At 29.7% G+C, this 13,028-nt stretch overlaps 1 protein-coding gene across 1 annotated transcript; it reads right to left on the reverse strand.

Moving 5' to 3' along the window:
* Positions 1-6,672: 6,672 nt before the first annotated feature.
* Positions 6,673-8,064, reverse strand: LOC105112042 (inactive protein RESTRICTED TEV MOVEMENT 2-like). The gene is made up of 2 exons (XM_011007605.1): positions 7,845-8,064; positions 6,673-7,613 (listed from the first exon to the last, which is right to left on the reverse strand). Exons 1-2 carry the CDS (start codon positions 7,957-7,959, stop codon positions 6,778-6,780), a joined length of 951 nt encoding a protein of 316 aa, XP_011005907.1. The 5' UTR covers positions 7,960-8,064; the 3' UTR covers positions 6,673-6,777.
* Between the last annotated feature and the right edge of the window lie 4,964 nt (positions 8,065-13,028).

The raw sequence follows: 13,028 nt of genomic DNA on the forward strand, positions 1-13,028 counted from the left end.
TATTAATATCTTGTTTAAGACATATTGAGCAGATATATAAATTTAATAAGAGTTTGTTTATTTGGATAGATTAATGGAAATTGAATGATGAATACCTTACTTTGTGGAATTTGCAAATTATTTTTCTATTTTAACGCTTTGATTACTAGGGACTAGTAATAAGCTGGTTGAGGGGGTATGATTAGTACTTAAAAGTGTATGTTTATCAAGATTTTATATCATTATTTTGCACTTGAAGTATCAATAACACTTTAACTAAAACATGTTTTATGATAACATATCTAATAATATAAGATACCTTTAATTTATGGTAAATGTTCATTTTAAATGCAGGCCTATCACATAAATGAAAGAATTGATTGATGAGTTTAAGAACTGAAATTGAAAGGACAAAAAGATAGCCAAACTTAGGAAAGAGATGCTGGTGCAGTCCAAACTGGAACACTGTTCGGTAATTGGGTCATATTTGGAGCTGTAGATCTCAAATTTAGGTCTACTTTATATGACTAGAAAGATAAGACATAGGCCTATAACTTTCAAGTGGAGGTCTAGTTTTAAAAAAGCCATTTTCAAGTCCACATTGTAGCAACAACGAAGAAGTCCGAATCTGTCCTACAGCCCGAATACTGTTTAGTGTTTGATCCATATCTGAAGTTTTAGAAGTCCAAATGACCTTTTTTTTTTCTAGAAAGATGAGACAATTTCCTACAACTTTTATGTTTTCAAGTGGTTTCAATTCTGACGTTATCAATGACATTTTGGACAGACAAGAGAAGATAAAGATTGTCACCAAGTCAAGAGTTGGCCACCCACTCATCAATTAATCATCAAATCAATAGTTCCTAATTTCAGCCTATAAAAGGAGGAATTTGCCATGCATTTAGGCATCTTGGTTTGCAGATAAGATCATGCTCTTGCTTTCTCTCTTTATTTTTTTGTAATGCTTAAGTTTTGCTTTCATTAATTTCAAGTTTATGCCTTTCATTTCATTTCCTTTACTTAATTAACTTTTATTTTATTTATGTTCTTATTTTGTTTATTTATTTTTCTTTCTTTCATTATGTTTAGTTAAGTTTATTATGTCAAGGTAAAAAGGTTACACTAATGGTGTAAGAATAAGTATAGTGTAAACTCAACATGAACCTTAATGTTTGATTCTAACATGTTTTATATTTGTTATCTTGTTCACTTTTAATACTTTGCTTGTTAAATGGTTAGTCTAGATTTATGTTGTATAACACTTGGTACAATAAATACTTGGCACTCTCATAGCCCATACTGTATGGTATAACCAACACCTGTGCTATGAAAAGAACTTGATTTGCTGTTAACATAAGTTATAATCATGAATGCCTGACAAGATTTACAAGTATTAGGATTAATCGAATAAGATAACTAATGTAATCATGTTAACAATTTATAATCTGATTAGGACCTCATTTGTGTATGGTTTCCAATTGAATAATAAGAGTTTATACTATACTTGTTTGACATACCATTAGTGGATTCTCTAACCTTGACATTTGTTGTTATCATTATTTAATCTTTATGTTAATCTTTCATCTCAAAGTTCTCATCAACTTCTTCTTCTTCTTCTTCTTATTTATTGTTGTTGTTGTTATTGTTGTTGTTGTTGTTGTTATATTATTATTATCTATAATTTATACAATTAACCTCCCTGTGGTTCGACCTCGGTCTTGCTGGGTTATTTATTACTTTAACACTTCTACACTTGGGAGCAGACATCAATCTTTTGGTCGTATCAGTAGCAATGAAAAAGGTTTTCATGGTAAAACCCTTCTTTCATAGTTAAAATGTTTTGGAAAGTAGTTTGAAAATACATTTGGATTTGGTTTTTGAAAAATTGGTTTATTGTAAAAAAAAGAGGGGTTTTGAAGCAGAAATACCTCCTTGGGGTTTTGAAAGTGATTTGAAAATACTACATGTTTGAGATACGGAGTCACTAGAGGCTTGTTGGAACACTTTTTATAATGCTAGGAGTAATTTTGGTGATTTAGATATAGTGTCAACCCAATGTTGAAGTGCGTCTGTTTGTACCTATTGTGGTTTTGTAGTTTCTTCGTCTTCAATAACTGCCTTATACAAAGATTTGATAGGTTTGACAGCTAGGATGGCTGAAGAAATGAGTTTTGTAGAAGGCTTGGGGCTCTCTGGTTTTATAGGTGATACAACTAAAAGATTGATGTCTTCTCCCAAGTGGAGGAGTGTCGAAGTAATAAATAACCCGGCAAGACCGAAGTCGAACCACAGAGAGGTTAATTGTATAAATTATAAACAATAATTATAAATAACAACAATAGTAACAACAACAACAACAACAACAATAATAATAGTAACAATAATTACAATAATAATAATAGTAGTAGTAGTAATAATAATAATAGAAGAAGAAGAAAAAGAAGAAGTTGATGAGAACTTTGAGATGAAATATTAACGTAAGGATTAAACAATGATAACAATAAATGTCAAGTTTAGAGGATCCACTAATGGTATGTCAAACAAGTATAATATAAACTCTTATTATTCGATTGGAAACCATACATAAAGGAGGTTCCAATTAGATTATAGATTGTTAACATGATTACATTAGTCATTTTATTCGATTAATACTAATACTTGTAAATCTCGTCAAGCATTCATGATTATAACTTATGTTAACAACAAATCAAGTTCATTTCATAGCTCAGGTGTCGGTTATACCATACAGTATAGGCTATGAAAGTGCCAAGCATTTGTTGTACCAAGTGTTATACAACATAAATCAAGATTAGTCATTTAACAAGCAAAGTATTAAAGAGTGAACAAGATAACAAATACAAAACATGTTAGTATCAAACATGTAAGTCCATATTAAGTTTACACTATACTTATTCTTACACCATTAGTGTAACCTTTTCACCTTGACATAATAAACTTAGCTAGACATAATGAAAGAAAGAAAAATAAATAAACAAAAGAAGAACATAAATAAGATAAAAGTTAACTAAGTAAATAAAAGAAAATGGAAGGCATAAACTTGATATTAATGGAAGCAAAGCATAAACATTACAAAAAATACAAAGAAAGAAAGCAAGAGCATGATCTTGATCTGCAAACCAAGATGCCTAAATGCATGACAAATGCCTCCTTTTATAGGCCAAAATTAAGAACTATTGATTTGATGACTTATTGATGAGTGGGTGACCAACTCTTGACTTGGTGACAATCCTTATCTTCTCTTGTCTGCCCAAAACGTCATTGATAACGTCAAACTTTTGGGCCAAATGGTTTTAAAACAAAATAAGGAAGGACTTAAATGAAAAAAGAGGGAAAACTTGTAAATATATAAACAAGTGGGGAGTGGACTTTAAGAAGGGTGTCGCCGGCCATGTTAGGGGTTGAGTGGGAAAAGAATTGAGTGAAATTTATGAAATTTCATCCAAAATAAATTCACAAAGATAAAAAAGGAAGGAATATAACTAGTGATTAAAGTTTATTAAGAAAGGTTTGAACAAGAAAATCTCAAAAGGGAACAAAATTTTTTTTTTTTTAAAGAGGGGAGGCATTGAGAGGAAAATAAGGGGGGGATGAGGAAAGAAATTTGTGTGGTGATTTCAAGCTTTTCATCTCTTAATTCTTTGAATTAAAAGGTAATAAATCTTTTCCTCTCAATTAAATTGATATATTTAGTATATTAAGATTTTATTTAATTGTATTAGTGTATAATTATGGTATGAATTGTGAGGATGAATGTGTTAATTTATAAAATTATGATGAACTGATGTTTTAATAAATGAAATAATAGGGAGTAATGTTTCAATTTATGAAATTGAAGAAAAAATAATTATTGGTTCTTTGGAGGAGAGGTTTCGGCCTAAAGAAAGAAAATGAATGAAAATGTTGGATCAATAATTAATTATTGAGTTATGTGATAATATTGATGATGAAGGAGTTAGATTGGTGATGAGTTAATATTGTTGAGTAATAATTAAATGAGTTATGTGGTAATATTGATGATGAAGTAGTTATTTTAGTGATAAGTTAATATTGTTATTTGATAGTTAAATGAGTTATGTGATAATATTGATGATGAAGAATTATATTAGTGATGAGTTAATATTGTTGAGTGATAATTAAATGAGTCATGTGGTAATATTGATGATGAAAACATTATGTTAGTGATGAGTTGATATTATTGTTAAAAATTAAATGAATTATATGGTGATGTGTCGATGAAGTAATTAAATTAACAATGAGTTGTTTTGCTGGTTTCATAAGTAAAGTGGCTTTATGGTGATGTTGTTGATGAAATAATTAAATTGATGACAAGTTGATTTTTTTGAAATAAAATTTAATTGGTAATGAAATGAACCTGCAGGAGTGAACGAGGCTACAAGAACCACTCAACAGACAGGTTCAGCTAGCAGGACGCAAACACCATGTAGGTGTTTAATATCTTGAATATTTTGTTCTTTCTCTGAACTTTAGATATTTAAATTTTCCCTCGATCAATGAAATGTTATGTGGAATGTTGGTAGATTTTTCTATAATAATTTATTTTGAAAATGGAAGACTCATGAGCCAGTTATCCTAGAATGGAATTGGTGCCTTGTGAATAGGCAGCTTGTGAACCAGCTATCTTGGTATAGTATTGGTGCCATGTGAATAGGTAGCTGGAATTATCCTGATATGGAACTAGTGCTGGTAGTCTTGTTGTACTGGTTTGGAACTGAAGTTCTATGATGTGGATATGTTTGAATTTTGGATTATTAATTTGTAAATAATACTTGGAAGATGATAGCAAATGTGGAAATTTTATGAGTAACTAATGTATATATTTATATGTTAATGCAAATGTAAATGCTTTAATTGACCATGATTATCTTTTAAATCATTATGCAAGTTCATCTCAATACCGCGCCTCCTAGTAGTTTTAGAGTTTACTTATATTACCAGTAAATCTTTTAGATATGTAAATTGTTGATAATAACATTGCTATCTGTATATTTTGAAGATTATAATGTTGTGTATGTATGAATTTAAATGGACTAGCTTATTTAACTTGTACTATGTTGTATGTATGTGTATGTATATATATATATATATATACATGTAGTTAATATCATTTGTGATAAATAGTACTGAAAAGATTATATATGATTCAAGGAAGTATATTAAGTCTATAATCTATGGTTTATGTATCATGGTTAAGATAACTCTTTCTTCATTTTAGCAAAATAATTATTCGTTGAGTTGATATGTTAGAGAAAGTGAAATATTGTTTATTAAAATATGTTGGAGTATAATAAGAACATAGAAATGTGGAAATGGTTGATTAGGGACTGATGTTGATTTTGTCGATAACTTGAGATAGACTAAATTAGGGGAAACCCTGCTGAAAGTTTTTGAAAAAAAAAATATATCATGAATTTTCAAAATATATTGCTGGAAAATTTTGGGGTTGTTACAGGCTGGATGTCCGGTCTGTCAATGGTGGGAAGAGGATGAACTGGTTAATGTGCCGCCACCGACAAAGATCTATTGATGCTGGTGTGGGTGACTTGTTGTGGTTGCGGGCTGTTGTCTTCTACGGGGATTTGTCAAGTTAAATAATAGTAGAAAGCTAGTCGGGGCAGAGGTTGTGGCGTGGCTGGTGCCTGGGTTGGTTGGTTACAGGGGCGTGGGCTAAGATTATTGTAACCCAATGATCTGCTGCTACTGGTGAGGACTTCCTGTTGTGGAGGCGCTGCGGGAGTGTTGGAGGTAGTAAATCGACGCAGATCTGTGGACTGATGTGCAGGTCTTCTGGGTGGTGGGTCTGCTGCTGTGATTGGCTGAGGCGTCGCTGATGGCAGGGGCGCCGCTGCTGAAAATTTGATTCTGTCGTTGATGATGAATAATGAACAATGATTTTTTTCTGTAATCAGAACAGTAAGATTTTTTTTACATTAACCTGGATCTAGGGTTAAGCATAAACATGTGGATCGTTTAATTGTAAGAACAATTAAAACCCTAGCTCTGATACCAAATTTGATGCGGGACAATAAATAATAAGAATTAAAGCAAGAAAAGAAAGAAGCTTTAAAAAAAAAAAAAATCTAAAAAAGAGAAGAAAAGAGATTGGAGATATGCAAAGTCTGCAATACTTTCATTAATCATCAAAACTTCTTAAAATTTAGAAAAGTAGAGTATCAATACTAAAACCCTAACTAGAACAAATAATTTAGGTTTATGGCACACCAAATAAAATACCCAATAATAATTAAATCAATCTCAACAAATAAAGCCAAATTAATAAACTTAAATTAAAACTTTATATAATTTAAATCTAAAAATATAAGTAAAAGCTTAATTTTTTAATTATTTAGATTATATCTTATCATTTATAATCATACACGGGCATAAAAAATATTTTGGGATAGGTGTCCCAATACTCAATGCTTCCAATTTTCCAATCACCGTGGAGATTACTCTAAATTAACATGGAGAGAATGTCATTCTCTACTTCGTACTAGTTCATGATTCTGGAAAACTTCTTAGTGTACCTCCTTGTTCCATGTACTGTAACAATTCTTCCAATTCATAAACTTTGTTCATGATTTTGTAACAATCTTAATGGCGTTTCCATTAGCCTAAACATAATCCTGATTGTTTGAAATAACAACGTTCTTCAAATATATGAATCATTAATATTTTTTTCTGAAGTGGGATGGGATTTTATTATTTGAATGCAGACGTAGTTACAATTTGTATAGATTAATATACAGATGAAAAGACTTAATTATCAGATTTCTTGAGGGATCTGATTGCATTCCTACCATACATCCCTAGTACCATAATAAATAAAATAACCAGAACCAGGTTCACCATTGTTCCTGGCTTCTTCATGTCCATGACCAAACCACTAAAATCCTTATTGTAACTTTCCATTCTGAGTTTCTCAGTTCCACTTAGAAGTCCTTTTTCTGCTTTATCTTTAACCAAGTTCGTTGAATCAAGGCTAGATTCGACAAGATTTTCAGGTTTAGCACTTTTGCTTGTTGTGGCAATTCCCTTTGCTTCAGCTTGCCCATTTTTGGTGCTCTTCTCATTCCATTCATGTTTCACTGGAGCTTTCTCCTTCCACAGTGACCTCGGTGAAAGATTATCATTTTCTGGTCCTTCACTCTCGCCAGCCTTTGCAACAGGATCTTCAGGTTGTTGCTCACTTGCGGGCTTTTCCTGTGGTTGTTTTTTAGGCTTGGTAGCTGATTCTGAGGGTGGCTCCACTTTTCCCTCAACTGATGACGACTTTTGTTCAGGTTCACCTGGGGGTTGTAATGGAGGCGGCTGTGTCTTTTCCTGTGCTGGCTTCTGATCATACGTCGATGCTTCCACAGGCGATCGCGCTTGTTCCCGTGGCTTAGGAGCATCTGCAACAATTATTTTAGGATGCTTCACATGAAGGATTCCCTTTTCAAACCTTGCAGCGATCTCATTGGTGTCATAATTTGTTGAGATAGGAATCTCCTTGCCGAAAGTGCTCCATCTATTCCCACTCAGTTGGCGTTCTCCGCTGACCCTTAGAATACGCGATGAGGTTACTTGAACTTTCAGCTGCTCTTTCTTGAAGCCTGTAGGAAAAGCAGAAAGATGACAAGCAGAATGTTAGATTTGATTTTCTATGGAATTTTGTGTTAAGAATTGCATACATAACTAAAGAAAAGAAAAAAAAAAATCCCTCAAGACACCATATTTTACATGGCTCATCTATGTCCACATCCGCTGCATTAGAATGGGGAATTATGAAAATAAAAATTAAACTGGAGATCATAATGAAAAAGAAGAAGAAAAGAATCAAAGACCTGGTAAATAGATTCGCAGAGTGTCAGCTCCTGGCTCCCGTATCCAGTCTGTTGATGGTTCAAACTCTTCATGAACACGTGCAGCAGCTGCATTACCATTTGGTTTTGACTCCATTCGTTAGCCTTGGTTTGTTTTTGGAATTTGTTCTGATATATGTTGATGAGGGGAGAAGAACTATATAATTATTTGTTTTTTTATGCATACAAAGGAGAGAATTTATATATAATTAATCTGATGATTAAAAGCCTTTGGTTTTGTGTTTATGTTTTGCTTTGGACGATGTTATTCTTTGTGTAGTTGCATGGATTTCTTACCATTTATTCCTTCCAAATTGTTTCTATGGTTTCAAGTATGCTTTGTTTGATTACATAGAGTTGGTCACTTCAGGCATACGCAAAGGCAAACCTTCTTTTAGGGTTAAGGTAAAAGAAAAGAGAGAGCCCCAAGGCCAAATCACATCATAGACATGCAGTTCAAGGAGAAGTCAAGTAGAGTATTGAAAAAAAAAAAAAAACATTTTTAAGACATCGGTTATATATGAATAATCACGCAATCTCTCAAAACAAATTCTAATGAAACTTTGCGGGCCCATGACCAGGTCCCAGCTCAGATGACCCGATTGCGATGAATTAATTAAATTAATTCAAGTTAATTAAAATAATAATATTTTTAAAATATTAAAATGATATCAATTGGTAATGAAATTTTGCGCGGGGCTAATAACTCAGCTTAAGTTTTGGGTTATAAATTTATTAAGTTAATTCAAGTTAATTAAATTGATATTATTTAAAAAAAATTAAAAAAGTTAATTTGGGAGTTGACTAAGTCAATCAGATGACACCAAGTTAATTTTTTTTTAAAAAAAAATTAAATTAACCCATCAGGCCTAATAAATTTAATAATTATGCTGAAAATCATAAAAAATAAAAATAATTTTTTTTTTATTAGGAATATGCTTTGATTTATAAAGTACATTTTATATTAACAAAAATTCTATACGGCATAGTTATTTCATTGTCATAGTAAACAAAAATTATTGAGGATTGCTATAATGAAATGATTGTATAAAAATTATTGAGAATTGCTATAGTGAAATAACTATTTTACCCCTTCATTCATAAAAAAATTAGTCTTGGTTTAGGGTGTAGGATTGTCTTTTCATAGGGATACAATGATCATTGTTGATTTTTTTAAAAATAAGTCTTTTCAAACAAAAAATTAATAGTGATATATTATAATACCCTTAGAAAAAGCCAAAAAATAACTTGCATTGAAGGGTTATTTTGTCATTTTGTTTTTGGTTGCATAATGTAATTACTACAAAACCCTTATAGCAAAAACAATTTAGACTACCATGAAGGGTTTTTCCATAAAATCATTTGTTATATACAGTCTAATTACTTTTGTACCCTTATATACAAAATTTTATAGACTACTATCTAAGGTCTTTTGGACTTTTTATCATGGTTTTTACGTTGTAAGCAATGTAAACGAGGGTTAGTTTGGTCTTTTTAGATGTATAAAATTGATATACAAAAATGTCAAATGTATAAAGAGAATGCATTTGCGCGTGGGGAAGAGCCACCACATTCAACTATAGTGGCCAAAAAAGCCCAATCACTATGTCACTAGATTTGACGTGTGGCGGCGCTTTTATTGGGCTGACGCATGTATCATGGTTCTTAGTGGTTTGGCAGTGCTTAAGTTTTTTCTTTCTCATTTTTTTTCTCTCTCATGACCTTAAGATGCCCACTGGCCCAACAAAAAATGAAATAAGTCCTACCATTTTATTTTTAATTCAGTTATAGCTCTTATTCTTTTGATTAATTTGTTATTGTTTTAAATCTTTTTTTATTAATTTTTCTTTTCAATTTCATCCATTTAAATTAAGTTTATTTGATTTTTATATTAGATTTGACCTTTAATCTTTTAGTTTTTATATTTTTCTTTTCAATTTCAGCTCTTGAAATTTGATTTGGTTTGGTTTTAATATTATATTTGGTTTTTATTTTTTTTCAATTTTATCTCTTGAGATTTTATTTAATTTGATTTTTATCCTAAGGTTAATCCAGGTCAATGGTTAACTTGAATCTTGACCCACGCCTGACCCCTGATTGACTATCAAGCTGAGTTTTAAAACTATGATAATAATCATTTTTATTTTTATGTTGACCCGAGTCAATGGTTAACCTGACATGTGATCTAGATTTGATTGTGGATCAATTCTCGAGTTAAGTTTTAAAACTATAATAATAACCATTTTTATTTTTATATTGACTTGAGACAATGGTTAACCCGATTCATAACCTAAGCCTAATTGACATGCTTCAGTTTTCTTTTTAGTGAAGCAAGTATCATTTTTCCTTGTTTTTTTGAGGGGGATATAAGGGAAGAAAATCAAATTAATGCTTTTTTTAAATAATCTTTTTGGAGGCAAACATTTTTGAAGATTATATCAATAATAATTATTTGATCAAAGAGGTAATAGGTTAGTGAATTTGTTCTTGTTTAAATCTTAAAAATATCTAAAGAAACAAATTTCAACCAAATGCACAAGAGAAAAGTGACATTAGTATCCAATAATCATCGAGAAGCCTCTTGTTTTCTATCGGTATGCCATCGACTTAATTCTTAGAATTTACTTGGATATGGATTTGCATACACTATATCTAGATAATAAGATCTTATCATCTTTATTATGATAGTTAAAGACTTACTAAAAAAAAAAAATTTGATATAAAATCTAACTTAGAATAAGCTCTGAATCACCGAATTATTCATTGTATTTGCACCAGGTATTATAAGGATACTAAGGAGGTATTTGAGAGAAGTATCAATTGGAGTTTTAAAAATTTTAAAAATATTTTTTTCTTTAATTTATTTTTTGTTGTTGTTTTTGTATCGTTTTAATGTGTTGATATTAAAATTAAATTTTAAAAATTAAAAAAATATATATTATTTTGATGCATTTCCAAGCAAAAAACACTTTAAAATTAATCATTATCACTGTCTTAAACACCCACGAAGATTAATTATTAGTTCATTGATGTAAACTAGCATGAAAAAAAAAGTCATCCATTACCTTAAATTAAGGTTGTCAAAAATACTTTTTTGACACGACATGAAAAATACAATATAAACTTCGATCGTAAAATTGTAAATAAACTTTTTTAATTAATTATATATTGACAATTTCAACTAAGAAATTAAATTACATTAAAAATTTGATAAAAAGAATAATTAAATTACATTAAAATTTGATAAAAAGAGTCATTAATTTTATAATCAATGAGTAATCTAAATAAAATGAGAGAGATAAATAGTATGAATTAAGAAATTAATGATACATAGAAATAAAATATCTTAGAACAAAACTTCCTAATAAATTGGAGAATCATTGAATGGTATGAAGTACACAAGAACCTGGTGACAACTTGGTTGTTCCCATCACACCAAGTCTTAATGGACTCATTTTGGGTTGCAAATGAATAAGTCTAAACTAGTAATTAACTAATAAAAGTTCAATAAATAAAATAAACCCTTGAATAATGTTTAATACGACAGAACAAGCCTAAATTATAAAATAATTATCCAACATGAAATAAATAAATAAAATAGGATAATAAAAATAAAATATCTATGCTAAAATTTTTCTATGTAGCTTGAATATCTAATTTTCGCATATTTTTAGTAGATTTCAGTCATGATTTCAAATACGTCATTCTCTCTTGTCTAGATAAATTACTGGACCTACCATGTATGGTTAGAAAGCTTGATATGTCTAGTTTCTAGCACAGTTTGAATCGCAACGAACTTCCACCTGTAGATCCAAATATGTCCTAAACAATACATGAATGTTTAGTTGGATAGATTTAACAAGATTCATCTACTAACTTCGATAATTTGAAATATATATTTCTAAACTTCATTTGACTTGACAATTTACTATAATATATTTTCATGTGTCTAGTATTTTCCTGTAAAATCATCTTAATCTAATATATGGTTTAGAATATATGCTTGATTTTGCAAAACTAGTCAACATGTATTTTAATGTCAAATTTAAACCTGACTTGATTCATATCATAAATTTAATAAACTCGTAAAATTAAACTGATTTTTTTATGAATTAAATTAATTTTTTTTTTAATTTTCAAGTTTTTAATCTAATTTTATATATTAGATGCATATTAATTTAAAAAATTATATAATTTTACAATTAAACTTGCAATTTTAATAACAATGCCCTTACCCAGTATAGTTAAAGGGCGAAAAAAGGGGCTGGCCATCTCCCCCGGGCATGTGGGCTTGTTTCGAGCAATACATGCACAGAATGAATTAAAAAATAAGGCGTCGTGACCTTACCTGCTCACTAGGCTTGCAGGATGTTCAGTGGGCCATGGGGATTAGTAGTGGTACGCGTAAGCTAGCCCGGACACCCCATATAAATAAAAAAATAAAAAAAAATAAAAAAAATAAGGCACAAAAAATAAAAAAAAATAAAAAAAATAAGGCGAAAAAAAAATAAAAAATAAAAAAAAAAGAGGAGCAATCGCCATTTGGATGTGGTTTTTTGTGTAGGCTTGTAGCTAATGGTGAAGGCAACGGTTAAATAGCTGGTTTATGTTAAAATATATATTAATAATATTTTTTTATTTTTTAAAAATTATTTTTGATATCAATATATCAAAAAAATCTAAAACATATTAAATTTTAATAATAAAAAACTCTTCTATAAATTTTTCCTTTTTGCTCTTATAAAATAATTATTATTTTCTCATCCTTAGATTTCTATCAATTGCAATACAATCCTCAGATTCTAACTATTATTTACTCGAAATTTTATTTTAATGAATCTAATTTATTTTATTATTGTTATTATATAATGAACGAAGGGTTATTCTTAATATGTGATTTATATATCATGATACTCTTTTACTTTTCCTTTCTCTTCTTTTTTGCAGTAAGAAGTTATCAATAATCAAATTCCTATGGATCATGACCGGAATGCTAAATTTAATATGTGTTTGGTAATACTATGTAATATATATTTTATTTAAAAATATATTAATATAATATTTTTTTTATTTTAATATCAATATATTAAAATTATAATAAATTATTTAAAAATATATCAGATATAAAAAAAAAACTAATCAGATTCGTTACAAGTAATTTTCTCG

This window comes from Populus euphratica, unplaced genomic scaffold (genome assembly GCF_000495115.2).
Source record: "Populus euphratica unplaced genomic scaffold, PopEup_1.0 scaffold5.1, whole genome shotgun sequence".
Lineage (NCBI taxonomy): Eukaryota > Viridiplantae > Streptophyta > Magnoliopsida > Malpighiales > Salicaceae > Populus > Populus euphratica.